This window comes from Malania oleifera, chromosome 2 (genome assembly GCF_029873635.1).
Source record: "Malania oleifera isolate guangnan ecotype guangnan chromosome 2, ASM2987363v1, whole genome shotgun sequence".
NCBI classification, from domain to species: domain Eukaryota; kingdom Viridiplantae; phylum Streptophyta; class Magnoliopsida; order Santalales; family Ximeniaceae; genus Malania; species Malania oleifera.
In genome coordinates, this window is record NC_080418.1 from 37932441 (window position 1) to 37952304 (window position 19864).

General features: G+C 37.6%; 1 protein-coding gene across 6 annotated transcripts in view; it reads left to right on the top strand.

Annotated features, from left to right (window-relative positions):
* The window catches only part of LOC131149283 (uncharacterized), a 28904-nt gene extending 22609 nt beyond the window's left edge, over positions 1–6295 (top strand). For 3 of the 6 annotated variants that reach the window (XM_058099599.1, XM_058099597.1, XM_058099602.1), the window contains exons 7-11: positions 2160–2295; positions 4693–4777; positions 4892–5166; positions 5316–5455; positions 5601–6295. In XM_058099599.1, the coding sequence (XP_057955582.1) occupies positions 2160–2295; positions 4693–4777; positions 4892–5166; positions 5316–5455; positions 5601–5613 (649 nt within the window). In that variant the 3' untranslated portion in view covers positions 5614–6295. The remainder of the gene's footprint in view (positions 1–2159; positions 2296–4692; positions 4778–4891; positions 5167–5315; positions 5456–5600) is intronic. The other 3 variants (XM_058099598.1, XM_058099600.1, XM_058099601.1) reach the window with 3 other exon arrangements.
* The last annotated feature ends 13569 nt before the right edge of the window (positions 6296–19864 follow it).

Consider the following 19864-nt stretch of genomic DNA (forward strand, 5'->3'; position numbering starts at 1 on the left):
GATCAAGATTGACGATTTTGTTTTTGTGACTCTCTCTCTCTCTCTCTCTCTCTCTCTCATCTTGACATTCTGTCTAGCCCTGTGTCAAGGGCCTGATTCAGATCTTCACATTCTGGATGCCTCTCTCTGTCAGTGACTTCCCTTTCACTTCAGCAAGTGGCAATGACTAAAAGATTATCTTTAATTGCATTTGGGAGTTATCTTAGACAAGGGAGTCAGCACTATTTTTTTTTCTTTATATTTTTTTGGTCTTTTTCGGTAAGTTTACGATGGCTGTCAGCTACCTAACGCAGCCCCCTTTCCTTGCAATGTAGGTCACTTAGTGTGTTAGTAAGGAAGAGTGAGTTAATTATTGTGGGGGGCAGTAGAAGGAGTAGGGGTAGACCTAAAATAACTTGGAATGAGATAGTAAGGATTTAATAGCCCTGAATCTGTCAAAAGAAATGGTCCATGATTGCATAAATTGGCGGAAAAGGATTCATATAGCTGACCCCACCTCGTGAGGGACTTAAGACTTGGTTTTGTTCGTGTATTTTTTCGGTCTTTTTAATTACAGAAAGGCTTTTTTTAACCGGAAAGCAACCACAGTAGTACAATATTTATGCTCATTGGACGGGCATGTGGCAATGGCCATGTTATGCACAGGGAAGTACCCCCCTGGGCAGCTTGATTTCCTAAATTTAGACTCTCTTAAGCTGTTTTTAGTGGTAAAGTTTACATAACAGGTTTTATTTCCACTGTTTAATAAAATCCATATTATTTTTAGTATGTATAATGATTTTTTAAATAAAAAATTGAATTCCCAAAAGGCTTATGACTCAACGGTAAAATGCCTTTGTTATGTTTTTGCCTTTTAAAACCTGAGGAATAGATTGTTTTGTATTCTTGATGAGAGTTGTGCGCTGCCTTTCTTTGTTGGGATTTTTTCTTTAGAAATTTGTGGCTTTTGGTAGGCGTAAGGAAAGGAGGCTTCTTTGGAAATGTGCTTTGTTGGCAGTTGTTGGTGTGTTTGGCTGGAGCAGAATGTTCGGATTTATAAAAGGTTGAAGAATCCCTTGATTTGGTATGTGGTAGAGTTATTTTTCTTGCCTCATTTTTTGGTTTTCTTCATTTGGTAGCTATTGAGGACTGTCGTCGGTAGATATGCAATGATATTGGAGGGGCTTTGCTTGACTAATATGTTTGGAGGGGCTTTGCTTGACTACTATGTTTTATTTTGTATTTCTTCTCCTATTTTGAAGGACATCTTGTGACTTTTCTTCCTTCTAACCTCCTTCTTCCTCATCAAAAATTTCTATTGCCATATTTGGGCTCTTAGTAGGGTATGATGTGTGTAGCCTTATCTCCTCATTTGGAGAGGTGGTTCCAAATATATCAGGTTTATATACAAATATATTATATGTAATATTAGGTTTGTAACATTTATAAAACACTCTATATCCAAAGAGATTCTTAAAATATCTCCTCTTTCTATTTTGAATGTAGTCAGTTTATAATAATTTTACATAAATTATTGTTATAACTATTGTTATGAATGAAAGAAAATGGAATTTTAATTATAATTTGCCATGCACAGTGCTTAAAGTGTGTCAAAGATGCGTAGAGAAATGTTTGAGAGTATTCAAGGAGTGTTTGAGTCAAAGATCCACTGGTTATTGTCCAACCATGCAAATTTGCCAAAGGTGTGCGCTCATGAGCCCATACAAAAGTCTCAATCAATTTCTGTCAATATCTGCACCAGGAAACTAGTTATCAGAATTCTAGTTATCTGGAATCTGAATAATGAGTCTAGGAGTTACAACCCCTACTATTGTTGTTTCGTGTATGATGTTAAATAGAGCTGGAATAATCACATCAACACCCCAGCTGATGTCAACACAAACACTAAGGTGTCCATTCCACATATGTCACCAGGCCAGACTTGACCTGTTTTTTAATCTGGATGTTTTTTTGCAGTTACTGCAATTATAAATTATCTTCTTAAGCCATGAGTACTTATTTCCTGTCAATGAAGTTAAGAATACCCTGATTTTCTTGTAATTTTTACAATTTTTACAAGGCTTTACTGGATGTGGTCTACACATGCTTAACTCTCCCAAGTCAATCCACTGTGAGGCAATGATTGTAAATATTTTGATGTTTGATATTCTGTTTTACAGGTATGCTGTTCTTGAGTTGATTCTTCGCGCAATTGAAGCTCTTTCTGTGATTGATGAATATTCAAAAGAAATCTGTTCAAAAAAAGAACTCTTTATAATGGTTTATGAATTGGTCAGATTCCCTGATAAGGTTGAGGTCTGTAAGCTGCTGAAATTCTCTCTCTCTCTCTCTCTCTCTATATATATATATATATATATATATATATGTATGTATATATATATATCTGTGTGTGTGTGTGTGTATATATATGATATAAGAAAGATGCAGTTTCGATCTGCCTTTTTTACACATAAAATTCAAAAGAACTCATCACAATTTAATATTTAAAACAATATTTTTAAATAATAGGCAAATTCATAGTTGTCAAATCGAGATTCGAGTTGTGAACCGAAACCGCAATTCACGAATCAAGAATCGAATTGAATTATAAGGTTCGGTGCAAAGTTTAAAAAACTGATTCCAAATGACTTGCATATATGCACGAGTAAAATAAAATACATCGAAATTTTAACAAATATGGATCAACCATGTTGATAATTGGAGTGGTACTTTGCCTTGGAAGCAAGTTTTGTGGGTCCAAATCCTACCATGATCTATTTAAGTCAAACATATATTGATACAAAAAGGGACAACTAGCCATATAAATGAGGATTACAAAGGGGTCCCTTCCAACTAGCCCATAATGCCAGCTAGAGATCATGGCCATCCACTGGTCCATGACAGACTGAATAGGAGAAATAGTTCCTTGAAGGCTCTTCTATTCCTCTCTCTCCACACCACCCAAAAAATAGCAAGGGGGGTGAGGGAGAGAATCTTCTTCCTTCTGTATTTGATCTGATCCATTTCCAAGCCCACAGCTCATCTTCTAATGAGGCTGCAGTGACCCACTTCTGAAATCACCCTCGATGACCCACGAATCATCCAATTGTCTTTAATTTCTGGCAGTTCTTTCCACAATGGATGTCTGGAAGGCCCTTCACCCGTATAATCAAGATATTTCATGATCAGACCATTCCACCTCTATCAAGTATCTAGTAAAGCTAGTTTGCATGGAACTCTTAACACGTGTTATGTAACTCAAAACTAGTGCACTGAGTCTAAGAGAGTTCAAGATACACTAAAAAAATAAGACCCATACTTTTTTTTAAAAAAATTTAAGCTTTATGCGTAAGTTTACATGTTTCAAAAAAAAAAAAAAAAATCATGTGTATGCTTTCTTTAAAAAAAATAATAATGAGAGGAATCGAGGAAAATTAATGAAAAATTGAATTTTATGGTTTTTAAGGGAATGAATCAATAAAAAGCAAAAAAAAAAAGTTTGAACTTTATGGTGTTTAATAGAAAAGTAGTCATTTTTAATGCATGGGATTTCTCCAACAACTATAACAAGAGAAAATAAATAAAAATAAAAAATTATTAAAATATAAAAACTAATAAAGATCAGATCTTAAAATCTGGAGAGTGGAGAAGGCAATGTGCCAACCGAAAGCTCACCCACCTAGTTGACTTTGGTTTTCTTCTCAAAACTGGTTCCCTTGTCTAACCTTGGTTTTCTTCTAATCTTAACCAATGACAGAAAAGAAAGGTGCAGATTGAGAAAGCCAACAGAGTTCTTTCTTCTCTCTTGGAGGAAGAACCCAGCAAATAGCAAATAGAAGGCCGTTTTCAAAAAAAAAAAAAAACAAGTTTATGAGACTTTTTTAAGTTAGGTTTTGGAGGAGTTGGGTACGAATTGTAAAAAAAGCTCCTCTTTTAAGTTAGGTTTTAGAGGAGTCAGATCCAAATCTTCAACTTGATACGATTCATTGATTCACTAGGTGAATCGTATGATTCACCTCAATTCACAGAGTTTTGTGTTTCTCCCATGTGATTTGAACAATTTATCCTTTTCTCAATATGAATCGTACTATTTGAATTGAGAATTGTATGATTCTATGTGTAAATTAATAGAACTCACTCCTGCCCATAACCACTCATAACTACCTTCTTATTTGCACATGCATTTATGTTCATAACCCATGGCGCTATAGAAAGTTGCGGGGCACACGAATTGGATGCCTGCAGCTAGTGAGCATGCACATGTAGGTGCAAGTGCCCACACAATGTGTGTGTGCGTGCGCGCGCGTGTGTGTGGGTATGTCGTGTATTGGCTGAAGAATTGTTTGGGTGTCAAGACGTTGTTTGGTATCCGCAGCTGACCTAAGTGCCTGTTCAGTGATTTTCCTAGGTGGTGTGGATTTCCAGCACCTTGGGAAAGCCCCCTCTAATTAATCTATCTTGTAACCAAAAATCTGATATGAAAATTTATGTACACACACACACACACATATTATGTATGTTGAGTGTGGACACAAGTTTGGAAGTTTTAAAATTGCAACAGCTCCATGTGGAAGACTAGAAAGTGGTACATTTTTTGCCTACTGTTGAAGATTGTTTCATTGATCCATTATGATGATAATGACAATTATGATAATGAAATCATGAACATAGTATTGTAAGCATTTCAAGTGACTTTTTTTTTGTTCCCTGCAGGTTGCCAACTCTTGTGTTACTGCTGCAGTTTTAATTGCAAATATTCTTATCGACGCGGCTGATCTGGTATCTGATATATCACAGGGTAAACATTTTGGCTTCTTATCTGGAAAGTTTGTGTGGTATTCTGTTATTAGGATCTATCATCATTCATCACCAAATTTCCTTGAGAATTGAAGTTGACGTTCAGTCCATCCAGATGTGGCTTTCCTGCAGGGTCTTCTTGATGTACTGCCTTTTTCTTCAGATGATTTAGAAGCACGCAGTGCAATTTGGAGCATTATGGCGAGGGTACTAGTCCAAGTTGATGAATGCAAGATGAGCCCATCAAGTTTGCATCAGTATGTGTTGGTTCTAGTAAGCAAATCAGAATTGATTGAAGATGACCTTCTCAACCAACAATTAGGTTACTCCAATGAAGAACATGAAAGCTTGACCACTTCTGGCGCAAAACTAAATGCTAGAAATACATCTGTATCCTCTTATTTCAATTGGATAATGTGTCAGTCTAATGCCTAATTCATTTGGTTGTAGAAATCTAATGTACCCCATCAACTCTTTGTGGGCCTATATCTTATATTGATTTGTGCCTCCTTCAGCTTCCTTGTTGTCCTTTACTGCAGCAGCTTAAAAGAATTATCAGTATTTTAAATCAGTGGATTGCCTCAAAGGATTATGTTGTCGGGGACAAGTCAGACAGGGAAGATCATAAATTTGAAGAAAGTGTTGTCAGATTGTTGGATTGCTTCCGGGACCATGTCAAGTAACTTCCTTTCTGCTCATCTCTACTTGTTGCAAAGCTCTATAGGGTCTTCCAAGGTTGTGCATTTTTTTTATACTGTTTTATGTTACCTGTTTTTGGTTACAATTTATGATGTAAGATTTCTTTTCTTTTAATTTTGCTGTAGTCAAATTTTGTGAGAATGCTTCTCCGCCGGAGTTCCTTGAAGTATCTGCGCCACTGTTATTGAAGTGTGATATATCTAGAAGAGATGGTATATATTCCCCAGACCAAGAATGTCTAGAAGAGATCGTCTCAACCCTTTGCCTCTAAAGCAGCAGCAGCCGCCACAAGCATGTGTGAGCAGTTTATAAGAGCAACCAAAGCTTGAGCATCAAGTTCCATGTATGGGCCATGGTTGTTTACTGAGCTCTGTATAGTCCATGTTTTGGATACCCAGCAAGTGGGATTGATGTTGATTATCTGGGTTATGTGAGTTTCAATTCTGGAGGAAGGTCGAAACTTGGAAAAAAGGAAAAAAAGAAAAGAAAAGAAAAGAAAAGAAGAGAGAGAGTTCATTGGTCAAGGTTGCTGGCACAAATTGTCGAAGGTTTTTTTTTTTTCTTCGATATATGTAATGGCAGTTGTCCTGCAATGGAAAAGAAATGAAACTTAAGTTGCGCAAGGTATTTGGCTTCGGAGGCAAATAATCTCTTATGAGTACAATTAAGTGAGATGGTGCATAGTATCATACTATCATTTCACATGAACTGGCGGGTCAAACTGGCCGGACCGTGATTGTAGTGAGAATATTAATTAGGGCATATTTTGAGGTGTTTGGTAATGTTTTTTTAATATATTTTTTAAACTGAATTGGTGACCAATCCAGTAAGGCAACTTTATTAGTCGAATTGGTCAAATCGAATGGTGATATTAGTCTAGATGTGCGTGTATAGAGGAAAATACAGTTGGCACTTAATATTTTACTATTTTTTTTCGCACTGAAATGAGGAATTTGTTCTTGTTTATTTTTTTCCCCCTTTTTTACTTGTAAAATAAAAATTAAATGATAAAAGAAAAAAATTCAAGGCTAAATTTCATCTAATATATATATATATATATATAAATTGGTTCCCAATGGTGCTATTCTACATGTGGGGGTGTGTGAATGATGAGATTAATATCATAAGACAAATATTAAATAATAGCATGAGAGGATTTGATTAAGGTTAGAAGAGTTGATACAGAGAATTTGAGTGAGGAGAGAATCTGATTTATTTAAAAAGCTTGGGGTTTTTTCTTTCTTATGAGGAGGGAGGTGTCAAGTTAGGTCGGGTCACTTGAGTTTGGCTAGGTTAACTCCGACTTGCATGATTTTCGATTTTCCTGGTCTTAGTCGAATTGGCAGTGAAGTGACTGGTTTAGTTTGAAAGGGTTGGACCTATCCATCTGATTTGAGCTTCAAAACTAATTTTAGGCACTTTAAATTTATATAGAAAAAGTCTAGATAATAGTCCCAGTTTGGTCGACCCAATCATTTAGTGAGTTAACCAAATGAGCCTAACAAGTAATCTTTTTGACAATGCTTTTTTATTTTAGTAACTTGGAATTTTAGACCCTCGAATGAACTCTTATGACTTTTTGGATGACACTAAACTGGACACAGAGCGTTGCCTCCCGAGGATGTCAGGTTAGTAGAAACTTCTCATGCCAATCGAAGTAAGACTTTTTATTACCAAGAGACTGTGGCACGCCCATGTCTGGCCACTTGAGCTAAATCCTGTGGGTATTTTTGACAGTTATTATTACTAGGTTGCTGCAAATGAACTTGAACTTTTGGGTGCATTGGAAGAGCAATTCATTATTGAAGATATTGCAAGCAACAAGTTCGTAATGAGTTTCCTATCAACATGTAGTTCAATTCGATTCTAGAACCTTCAATAAGGTTATAGTATCACTAGATCAATTCTTTAACACTGAGAAGTTATGAATGATGAAATAGATTCAATAATGAGCAAGACTGCTCATATAAAAAAGAAAGAAGTAAACCTTTCATCAAAGTTTAAACCAATAGGATGTAAATGAGCATTCAAAAGAAAGAAAGAAATGTTGGGTTTCCCTCCTTGTGGGGCCCAACAATTGGAAAATGGTTTCTCTAATGTTTGTTGGCTTCCCAGAAAAAAAAAAAATAAAGTGCTGCAGCATGCTTTTTGAATGGAAAACCAAGGTCTCAGGTGCAAGAACAATAGCTGCCCCTTCATCTCCCTTTTTTTCTCTTATCTCCATTTTTCATGCTTGCTGCCATTCCACTCTGATTTTCAATACGAGCTCCCTCTGCCTGCAGCCAGCATCAGCGCCAGTCGTCCTCTCCATTTTCTACAGCAGCTCCGTCGGTCACTCCTGCAACTCAAGCTGTTTATTATTTACAACATATTAGTATTTTCCTGTATGTATTATTTTTGGTTGGTTTTTTAGGGAACTCTGAGCTTTGTTCATAATATTTGGTGAGGTATTTCCATCTTGCTATATTTGTTTATATACTCTTGTGTATTTGTAAGGCTTATGCCTTTTGTATCCACTTTGTACAACATATGTGGTGATAGTGGATTTGGATCGCCGTGCCCCGTGGATGTACCTCAATATTTGAGGGAATCACGTTAAATTTATTGTGTCTTATTTTTTTCATTTATCATTTACATTACTCCATTGATTTACTTGTGGGAATTGTTCGTATATAAATTTTTTCCCAACAAGAAAGAATTTGATGTGACTAATAAAAACTGTTAAGTCACATTGGTAATCACAAGATTCACATAAAAAAGAGTATATTGATACTTATGAATAAAATGGAAATAAGTAAATTTTTCATCAAAGTTTAAACCAATATAATCTAAATGAGTATTCAAAAGAAAGAAAAAAATTGATGCAGCTAATAAAAACTGTAAAGTTAGATTGGTAATCACAAGACTCACATAAAAAGGAGTATACCTCGTTTATACTTATGCTCCACTAGAAGTCTAGAATGACTTCTATTAGAATCTAACTAGTAATGGTTTCAATTTTACAAGCTTGAAATAGACCAAGATTTCAAAGTGGCAATCATGGTGAATTATGAGAGGAAATGTCTATGAATTAACTAGAAGGATTTATGATACTCAAATGAGCACAATTTGTGCTCGTTAACTAGTATCTTATATGACATAAAGCAAACTCTTAAATAATGATATCAAAAGTTTAGTGATGTAATTTGTCTTACGATTTTACAATAAGTGAGTCATGTATAATATATTCTTTAGTTGTAAAGATGTCATTATTTGTTTTTATGCTAAAGATATGATTGACGTCGGTTTTAAAATAAACAGATTAAAATCATATGAAATTATAATTGTTTGATGGTAGCTCAATCTCACTACATAAAAAAAAAAAAAAATGCTCAAACAATTTGGTTGTTGACTACACACTAATGTCTACTCTTAAAGAACAAACATGTAGTCATTACCAAATAATGATAGTAGTATATTGTAATTAGAATATGCTATAATAGTTGGTTATTTTATGAAAGCACAGGGAAATAAAATGTATTGTATACAAGGGATGTTACAAACAATAGTTGCAGTACAAGGGGATTTTTTTTTTTTTGGGGGGGGGGGGGGGGTACATCAACATACAAAAAATGCACAAAAATTATAAGAAAGTAAAAAAATACAAGCCCTCCACTCTTAGGTTGCCACTTGGCCAAATTAGAGGTGTTCCTCAAGTTACCTACTTGGAAGAGAGAAATAGCACCGTTAGTTAGTAACAGAAATTCAAAAATAAAAGAAAATAAAAATGAACTCACATGTGCAATTAGTTAAAAGGAATTATTCCCTGCCAGCTCAAGGGAATTCAGTTAGAGGAAGGTGCTTTTGGCGCCAATTGGACCCTCAAGCCTCCTTATAAATAGGGAGGCTCACACTGTAGCAGACACCATTAGAAAGCATAACAACACTATAGAAATTGAGAAAAGAGAGAATTAGAAGAGAGAGGTTCTCTCTGCAAATTGAGAACTATTAGAAGAAACTCTGCCAAATTGCAGAGAGCAGAGAAGCAGAGAAACAGAGAAACAGAGAAAGAGAGAAGCAGAGAAAGAATTGGAGGATTGCAGGAGAAAGTAGAGAAATTCTGAAAAAGCTGAGAGCAAAGGAGTAGGAAATCAGTCACTCAGGGCATACCACACAAAGTACTAGATCAAGCAAGCACAGACAGGCACACCCACTGGAGAAGAAGACCGAAGGAGGGGAAGGATCCGAGGTAAAATACATGCGTAAATGCTTACTGTCTTAAATTGTGCTATATGTGAACCGCGAGTGCAGGTACCCTCTTAGTGTTTAGGTCCTCACTTGAACTTGAACTCAGGTTTGGCCCGAACCTGAACTCGGGTTCTATTTCTTTGATACCCACTTAAGCCGAACCCAAATCCAGGTTTAAGCCCATTTCAAATCAAACTCAGGCCCGAACTTGAATCCCTAGGACCCAAACCCAAACCCAAACTTAGGTTCAGACCACTGCATTTGAAGACTCATCCCCAAGCCCGTTTTTTTTTTAAAATGCAACCAGACCAAGACCATCTAAAAACTCACCCCCCTCTGAAGCCCTTTTACATCTTTTGAAGCCTTGAGCCCAATTTTAAATGCCCCGAGCCCAGTCTTTTTTGAAAACTAACCCAAATACCCTAAACCAGCCCAACTCCTTTTAAATTTAACTCGTAACCCTTTAAATAAAGCCCAACCCACCCAGTTTTTAAAACTTTACCCCAACCTTTTTTTTTTTTTTTGAAGAACTAACTCAAGCCCATTTTTAAAAGTTAAACTTGGTCATTTCAAAATTTGACCCACAACCCGTTTTTTTTTTTAAAAGAACTAACTCAAACTGGGCTTTGTTTTCAAAACCAATCTAGCCCATTAAATAGTTTTCAAAACTCAAAATGGGCCTCGTTTTCAAAACCAATCCATCCCATTAACACTGTAATAACTCGAGGAATTAATTAGGGCCTCGTCGACGAGCATAGGGGATTCGTCGACGAGAAGATACTGAGAGGGGGGTTTTTGGAACTCTGAAATTCGTCGAGGATGACTGCAAGTTCATCGACGAACTTTCTTCAGGGCTCGTCGACGAGGTGACATGTCTCGTCGACGAATCCGAGCCTATAAGTACTTCTAAAACTGGATTTTGACAAAAATTCCGTGCAGAAATTGTCCTCTCTCTCTCTCTCTCTCTAAAACGTTCCCCTCCCCTTCTCTCTTCGATCCCCGCTCCATTTCTCGCCGGATTGAAGATCTGAGGCCACCACGACGCTCCTGGAGAAGTTCTCTGTAAGTCTGCTAGAGCTGATCGTTGGTGGAGATGGTTTGAAATTCATCCCAATTTTAGGGTAAGGTATTTTATCCAACTTTTACCTTTCCCACAATTATAGGAAATGTAGTATGTAATGAAATTCTAATATTTTGTTTTACGGGATGATGTTTTCAGGATGTTGAACAGGGAACCCTGTGGGTATAAAGCTAGAGTACAGTAGGGTTTTCTAGAGTTTAAGTAAGGGAAATATACTATGCTAGAGATTTTTATATGTATAACAGAAAATTATGAATGAGTATTTATAAGCATGCATATCAGATTATTTTTTTAGAATAACATGAATATTATTTTTACAGCAGAATTACGGAAATTGAGCATGAGAGTTTGATTACCTAAATGTGTGGCATGAGTTTATTATAGATTTTACAGTATTACAGATATTCAATTATACATATTATAGCAATGAATGAGACTTACAGTATTTCTCAGAATAACATGATTTCTTAACCACAACATTCAGACAAATATTACAGACATACATATAGATATTTCAGACAAATGTTATAGAAATTACAGATAGATATATAGATATTTTAGATAAATATCACAGTTATTATAGATAGATATTTTAGATATTTTAAATAGATATTACAGATAATTCAGATAGATATTTCAGATATTATACCTTAGTTTTATAGCATTATGGTTGTTTTGAAATCATGTTAAAAGCAGCAAGATAATTATATATTTATATATGTATACAGTATTACACAGTTTCACACCCCTGTGGATATTACAGACAGAGATATACAGTAGAGCACGGTACTGTTGCTATTTCAGACATGTGCAATCACATGACTTAGATAGTATGTGGATTTGTCTAACTATGCGAGAAAAGATTGCAGTCTCCCTAGCATGTTGGGTTGAGGTAGCCGGTTAGACGATGACAGAGGTTAGAGATGGCCCGAAGTGATTGTAGTGGGCTAGATTGATACAGATTGGCAGATGTTAGAGATTCAGATTGACTTTCCTGGTAGGCCAACCAGAGTAAGTCCAGCCTATGGGCCGCAGAATCCTATCATGAGGGGATATATCATGATATACAGATCCCAGGGTATAGCAGAAGTTCCTATGTACATATATATCACACAGCAACAATTTATACTATTATATTAGCAGTACCTTCAGATAGCAAACTCAGATACACAACTATGTTTTAAATTATATTCCATATATTCTGTATAGTTTATCAACTTACTCAGATTATAGTATCAGTATTATTTTAGTGTTTCAAATGTGTAACTCAGCTGCCACACACTAGTAATAGCATATTTCCTCTTACTGAGCGTCGACTCATCCCAGTGGCTTATTATTTTTCAAGAGATCCAGTTAGGTGAGCAGATCATGCTCGCATAGAGATTGGCTTGTACTGCCATACATGAAAGGGTAGATATTTTTGAGATACTAGTGTTTTAGGATAGTTTTTAGATTATCGTGATGTCACTGGGTATTTTTGTATTGTAAATATATTTCAGAACAGGGTAGTTTTCTGGTATTGTATATAGAAGTTCCCAATTTTTGTATACTGCTGCTAGATATGTATGATGTACAGAGTTTCCTCAGTGCTCCCTTGAGCTTGAGAAATTAACAGTAGTATTACAGACAGAGAATATTTGTGTATATGAATATAGAAAAAATATATATATAATAAAGAAATAGCAGGTCGTTATAGTTTGATATCAAAGCCTAGGTTGCTAGGTTCTGTAGACTCTAGGATGCAGTGGATACAATACTAGAATATAGGAAAAGAATTCGAGGATTTGTTATGTGGTCTGAATACAGGATTTTCATGGTGGTTTTTGTGTTTTTCCCGAGGTGACGATTTTAGGAAAACCATAGTAAACTATCGACGAGTCGTGTGTTTAGGTCGCAGGATTGGATTTTGGGGCAGGAACAAGGGAAATAGTTGACAGTGAATTTGAGGTTTTAGTTGGATGGAGTAAAGTGGATCTGTGTAGGATTTTAAAATAGTGTTTTGTGTATTTTCAGGATGGATCCAGGTAGGAGTGGTACAGATGTAGGAGGTGATAAACTAGGACCCTCTAGTATGGGAGGTGGAGATATAGAGGCCATTTTGCACAGCGTCATCCAGCAGGTGATGGCTGAGATGGCTAGGAGCGGAGGAGAGCGTAGTTGCATGATCGAGCAGTTTACGCAGATGAAACCTCCTTCTTTTGCTGGAGGACCAGACCCGATTGTAGTTGAGCAAATGGGTTCAGGATGTTGAGGAGATTTTAGCAGTACTAGCATGTACAGACGAGCAGAAAGTGGCATTTGAGACGTTTAAACTGACAGGAGAAGCAAAGCGCTAGTGGAGACCAGCGCTGTTGATTGAGGAGCAGAGGCCAGATCCAGTGCTAGTATTATAGAGTCAGTTCAAGAATTATTCTTCGAGCGATATTTCCCTGCTATCGTTGCTCAAAGGTAGCAAAATTTCTGCATCTGACTCAGGGATTGATGACGGTGACATAGTATGCTGCACGATTTCTTGAGTTGTACCGTTTCGCCCCACGTTTAGCACCAGACAAAGAAAAAAAGGCCAAGAAGTTTGAAAAAAGTTTGAATCAGAGTTTATTCGAGCAAGTTATCGAATTTTGAGCTCAAACATTTGCAGAGGTTGTTGATAAAGTTGTTGTTATTGAGAGTGGTATGCAGAGGAATGCTGCAGTTCAGAGTTAGAGGAAGAGGTCCGCACCTCACGAATTACTGGCGAGCGGTGGACGGAATGTTCTTACCTATCCTAGATGTGGCCGTAGACATCTAGGTGAATGCAGAATGGGAGAGGACGTCTACTACTGTTGTGGGAGACCTGGGCATAGATCTTGGTCGTGTCAAGGATTGCTAGCTCAAGCACTAGCTCCCAGACCATACCGAGGTGGTTATCAGGCGCCCCGTAGAGGATAGCAGAGGAACACTACACTGGCAAGAGCGTATGCATTGATGCTAAGCGACACCGATGCAGCTGGAGACGTAGTAACAGGTACCCTTACCGCTTTCTCATATACAACTGTTGTTTTATTTGATACAGGTGCCACCCACTCTCTTATTTCATCGGTATATACTAAGTTAATGGGGTATGAGACACAGTTGTTGAATATTGGGTTAGCTGTAGCTACGCCGACTTGGTCCGTGGTGAGATGGAGGAGGGTACTCAGGGACTTTCCAGTGACTATACAGGGAAAGATGTTACCTATTGATTTGGTGGTATTAGATATGCAGGGGTTTGACATAATTCTGGGTATGGATTGGTTGGCAGTCAATCATGCTAGTATTGACTATCATTTGAAAGAAGTGATTTTTAGACCTCCAGGCAAGTGAGAATACATATTTCTTGGTTTGTGGGTACGTTCTTCGCCACAGCTTGTATTGGCTATTCAGGTGAGAAAACTAATTCAAGAAGGTTGTCAGGGATTTGTTGCCTACATAAAGGAATTACCAAAATAAGAATTGAAACAAGCTGATATTCCTGTGGTCAGAGAATTTTTAGACGTATTTTATGAGGAATTACCTGGTTTGCCACCAGACCGTGAAGTTGAGTTTACAGTGGATCTTCTACCGGGATCAGCACCAGTATCTAAAACTCATCGGATGGCCCCAGCCGAGTTAAAAGAATTGAAGGATCAATTGCAAGAATTGTTGGATAAAAGATTCATCAGGCCTAGCGTGTCGCCCTGGGGAGCGCCAGTTTTATTTGTGAAGAAGAAAGATGGGACCATGAGGATGTGTATAGATTATAGGAAAACAAATAAACTGACATTTAAAAATAAATATCCTCTTCCTAGGATCGACGAGTTGTTTGATTAGCTCCAGGGGACCTAGGTTTATTCTAAAATTGACCTACAATCTGGGTATCATCAAGTGAAAGTAAGGGCAGAAGACATCTCAAAAACGGCGTTTCGAACAAGATATGGGCATTACGAGTTTCTAGTGATGCCATTTGGGTTGACTAACGCACCAGCGGTATTTATGGATTTAATGAATCGAGTGTTCCATCAGTACCTGGACTAGTTTGTGGTTGTATTCATGGATGATATACTGGTCTACTCGAGAAGTTTTGAGGAGCATGAACATCATTTGAGGTTGGTATTGCAGACATTGAGAGAGAGGAAGCTGTATGCAAAATTTAAGAAATGTGAATTCTAGTTGAGATAGGTTTCTTTTCTTGGCCATGTAATCTCTGCGACAGGTGTATCTATTGAACCGAGTAAGATAGAGGCAGTAGTGAATTGGGTAAGGCTAGAAAATGTTCAAGAGGTTAGGAGTGTTTTGGGTTTAGCAGGTTATTATCGACGTTTTGTGGATGGTTTCTCCCGTTTGTTAGGTCCGTTGACGCGACTCACGAGGAAAAATGTGAGGTTTGAATGGACTGACGATTGTGAGCAGAGCTTTTAAGAGTTGAAACAGAGGTTGGTTACTGCCCCAGTGTTGGCTATCCCCTCGGGGGAGGATGGGTTTGTGATATATAGTGATGCGTCCCTGAAGGGTCTTGGATGCATATTGATGCAGCACGACATGGTCATTACATATGCTTCTAGATAGCTTAAAGAATATGAGAAGATTACCCTGTGCATGATTTAGAGTTAGCTGCAGTGGTGTATGCTCTTAAACTTTGGAGGCATTATCTGTATGGTGGAAAATGCAAAATCTTCACGGATTACAAGAGCTTGAAATATTTTTTCACCCAGAGAGAATTGAACATGAGGCAAAGAAGGTGGATAGAACTTATTAAAGATTATGACTGTACTATTAGTTACCACCTAGGGAAAGCAAATGTGGTGGCAGATGCTCTGAACAGAAAATCAGTAGGACCAGCATTAGCAGCCATAGAGATTTAGCACTCGATTCTGATGGATTTGGAGAGACTTAACATAGAGTTAGTAGAAGATAGCCCTTAGACATTTGTTGCTAGCCTGATTGTACAACCTACACTATATGAGAAAATTAAAATAGCTCAGGGTGATGATGTAGAGTTGGCAGAGGTTATGACTAGAGTACGGGATGGTTAGGGAGAGGAGTTCAACATATTAGATGATGGAGCCCTGCGGTTCCGTACTAGGCTATGTGTTCCTACAGATACCGAGATCAGGATAACTATATTGGAGGAGGCTCACAGATCACTATACACAGTCCATCCCGGCAGTACTAAAATGTATTAGGATTTACGAGAGTACTTTTGGTGGAGTGGAATGAAGAGGGAGATAGCCGAGTTTGAACAGCAGTGCTTGACGTGCAAGCAGGTTAAGGCTAAGCACTAGAGACTAGCAGGACAATTGCAGCCACTCTTCATTCCAGAGTGGAAGTGGGACCACGTTTCCATGGATTTTGTTACGGGGTTACCACTAGTGCGGCAGGGATTGAGTGCAATTTGGGTGGTTGTTGATCGTCTGACGAAGACTGACCATTTCATCCCTATTAAAATCGGTTATTCCATGGATAGATTGGCAAAAATATATGTTCAGGAGATAGTTCGCGTACATGGGGTACCGGTATCCATAGTCTCGGACCGAGATCGTCGGCTCACTTCACGATTTTGAAAAATTTTTAGGAGGCTATGGGTACATAGTTAGCATTTAGCACAACTTTTCACCCCCGGACAGATGGTCAGACTGAAAGGACAATCCAGACATTAGAAGATATGCTTCAGGCATGCGTGCTAGATTTTGGGGGCAACTAGACTCATTTTATGCTTTTGGTTGAATTTGCTTACAATAACAGCTATCAGGCTAGTATCAGCAAGGCATCATATGAGACATTATATGATAGAAGGTTTCGTTCTCCTCTTTTCTGGGATGAGGTAGGTGAGATGCGAGTTTTGGGTCCAGAGAACAACAGGCGTATGATAAGGTCCGACTAATTAAAGAAAGAATCAGTACTGCACAAAGTCGACAGAAAAGCTACGCAGACACTCGCCGTTGAGAATTAGAGTTTGACGTGGGAGATCGAGTATTTTTGAAGGTAGCTCCTCTGAGAGGGGTCATGAGGTTTGGAAAGAAGGACAAGTTGAGCCCTAGGTATATTGGCCCTTTTGAGATACTAGATAAAGTAAGGTCAGTTGCCTACAGGCTAACTCTACCCCCAGTTTTATCCAGAATACACGACGTGTTTCATGTTGCTATGTTAAGGAAATACATCTAAGATCCATCCCACATAATCAGTTATACAGAAATATAGCTTAAGGATTCATTAGGTTATGAAAAAGCACCAGTACAGGTATTAGACAGAAAGACACAAACACTACACACTAAAGAAATTCAGCTAGTAAAAGTTTTGTGGAAGAATCATTCTATAGAAAGAGCTTTTTGGGAGCTTGAGGAGCAGATGAGACAGAAATACCCGCAGTTATTCCAAGAGGTTTAGAGGTAATCAGGTAAAGTATAATAGCTAGATAGTGTTTCTTTTGCAGGTACATGTATCGAATAGATAAAAGTAATTAATAGTTTTATATGTGTAATCTCCCATAACTTGGAATGTAACCACGGTATTCCTCTGCCATAAGTGAGGGTAAGTAATAAAAGAAGTAGACCATTTTCCTCAGAGAATGATGTATGATTCAGATAGTAAATTTCGAGGATAAAATTTTAGAAGGAGGGGAGAATGTAATAACTTGAGGAATTAATCAGGACCTCGTCGACGAACACAGGGGATTCGTTGACGAGGATACGTGAGAACCTTGTCGATGAAGACACGTCTCATCGACGAGAAGATACCGAGAGGGGAGTTTTTGGAAATCTAAAATTCGTCGATGATGAGTACAAGTTCGTCGACGAACTTTTTTCTGGACTCATCGATGAGGTGACGTGTCTTGTCGACGAATCCGGGCATATAAGTACTTCTAAAATCGGATTTTGACAGAAATTCAGTGCATGAATTATCCTCTCTCTCTCTCTCTCGCTCTCTCTCTAAAACGTTCCCCTCCCCTTTTCTCTTCGATCTTGGCTCCATTTCTTGCCGGATTGAAGATCTGAGGCTACCACGACGCTCCTGACGAAGTTTTCTGCAAGTCTGCCGGAGCTGATCGTTGGTGGAGATGATTTAAAATTCATCCAAATTTCAGGGTAAGGTATTTTATCCATTTTTTACCTTTCTCACAGTTATAGGAAATGTAGTATGCAATGAAATACTGATATTTTGTTCAGGGGGATGATATTTTCAGGATGTTGAACAGGGAACCCTGCGGGTATAGGGCCAGAGTACAGTAGGGGTTTTCCAGAGTTTAGGTAAGGGAAATATACTATGCTAGAGATTTTTATATGTATAACAGAAAATTATGAATGAGTATTTATAAGCATGCATATCAGATTATTTTTCTAGAATAACATGAATATTATTTTTACAGCAGAATTACGGAAATTGAGCATGAGAGTTTGATTACCTAAATGTGTGGCATGAGTTTATTATAGATTTTACAGTATTACAGATATTCAATTATACATATTATAGCAATGAATGAGACTTACAGTATTTCTCAGAATAACATGATTTCTAAACCACAACATTCAGACAAATATTACAGACATACATATAGATATTTCAGACAAATGTTATAGAAATTACAGATAGATATATAGATATTTTAGATAAATATCACAGTTATTATAGATAGATATTTTAGATATTTTAAATAGATATTACAGATAATTCAGATAGATATTTCAGATATTATACCTTAGTTTTATAGCATTATGGTTGTTTTGAAATCATGTTAAAAGCAGCAAGATAATTATATATTTATATATGTATACAGTATTACACAGTTTCACACCCCTGTGGATATTACAGACAGAGATATACAGTAGAGCACGGTACTGTTGCTATTTCAGACATGTGCAATCACATGACTTAGATAGTATGTGGATTTGTCTAACTATGCGAGAAAAGATTGCAGTCTCCCTAGCATGTTGGGTTGAGGTAGCCGGTTAGACGATGACAGAGGTTAGAGATGGCCCGAAGTGATTGTAGTGGGCTAGATTGATACAGATTGGCAGATGTTAGAGATTCAGATTGACTTTCCTGGTAGGCCAACCAGAGTAAGTCCAGCCTACGGGCCTGTCACCACCCGTTAGACCAAGAGACCACGTGGCCCCTTGAGAACCATAGGATGTGTGTTTTCTGTCAGCGCACCAGATGAAGCCACGACACAGACCCGCGTGTGCTATGTTCTCCACTGCATGATTAAAGATCTGTCGAACGGTCAGGATTTGACCGTGTTAGTGATCCAAAACCCTCTCCCATCCACCGTTGGATCACCCCCCCTCATCAACGACCGCGATCCCCTCGTGTCAGACATCTCTCCAGCTACCATTCCCTCCAACCGATCACGAACACATGGTGCCTCACCTTCATGACATTCCATGTCCCCTCCTCAGCCGTCCGATCTCTGCAGTGCATCAACGGTCAGCATTGCCCTTTGTCAGAAGTCAGCCTTGGTGACCGCTCCTCCACTCGAAAAGCCAACATGTGGCGTCCTGTTCTTCTCGCCATTAATGCGTGAAATGGCTCCCTCTCAGCCGTCAGATCTTTACTACTCAATGGATGCTTAGGATCATGCCACCACGCCAATCCTCACCTGCACGCCTCCTCCACTCGCCAAACTCCACGTGGCCTATCTGGGTTACATATGGCCCTAACCAGTCCTTAAACCGGTTTCCCCTAGGCCGGTCAACGTTTGACCGGTTCGTCCTCCTGAACCAGTTTTCTCTATTTTATTTAATTATTATTATTATTTAAATGCTTAAATAATTCCTGAAAAATTCCTAAAAATCATAAAATATTAGAAAAATATAGTAAACATATAGAAAAATTACAAAAAATCAAGAAAAATTGGGGAAAATTCTAAAAATGTTTCTAAGCCAGTTTTTATTGCTTTTTCATCTTAAAATAATTTTTATGTTAAAAATCACAATTAATAAAAAAATATAAAAATTTGCAAAAATATATTTTAAAGCTAGAAAGATATTTTTACACTAAAAAATCACAGAAAATTTAGAAAACTCATGAGAAAAATCTAAAAATTGTTTTGACTTGATTTTCATTATTTTTATTTAATTTAATTTTTTT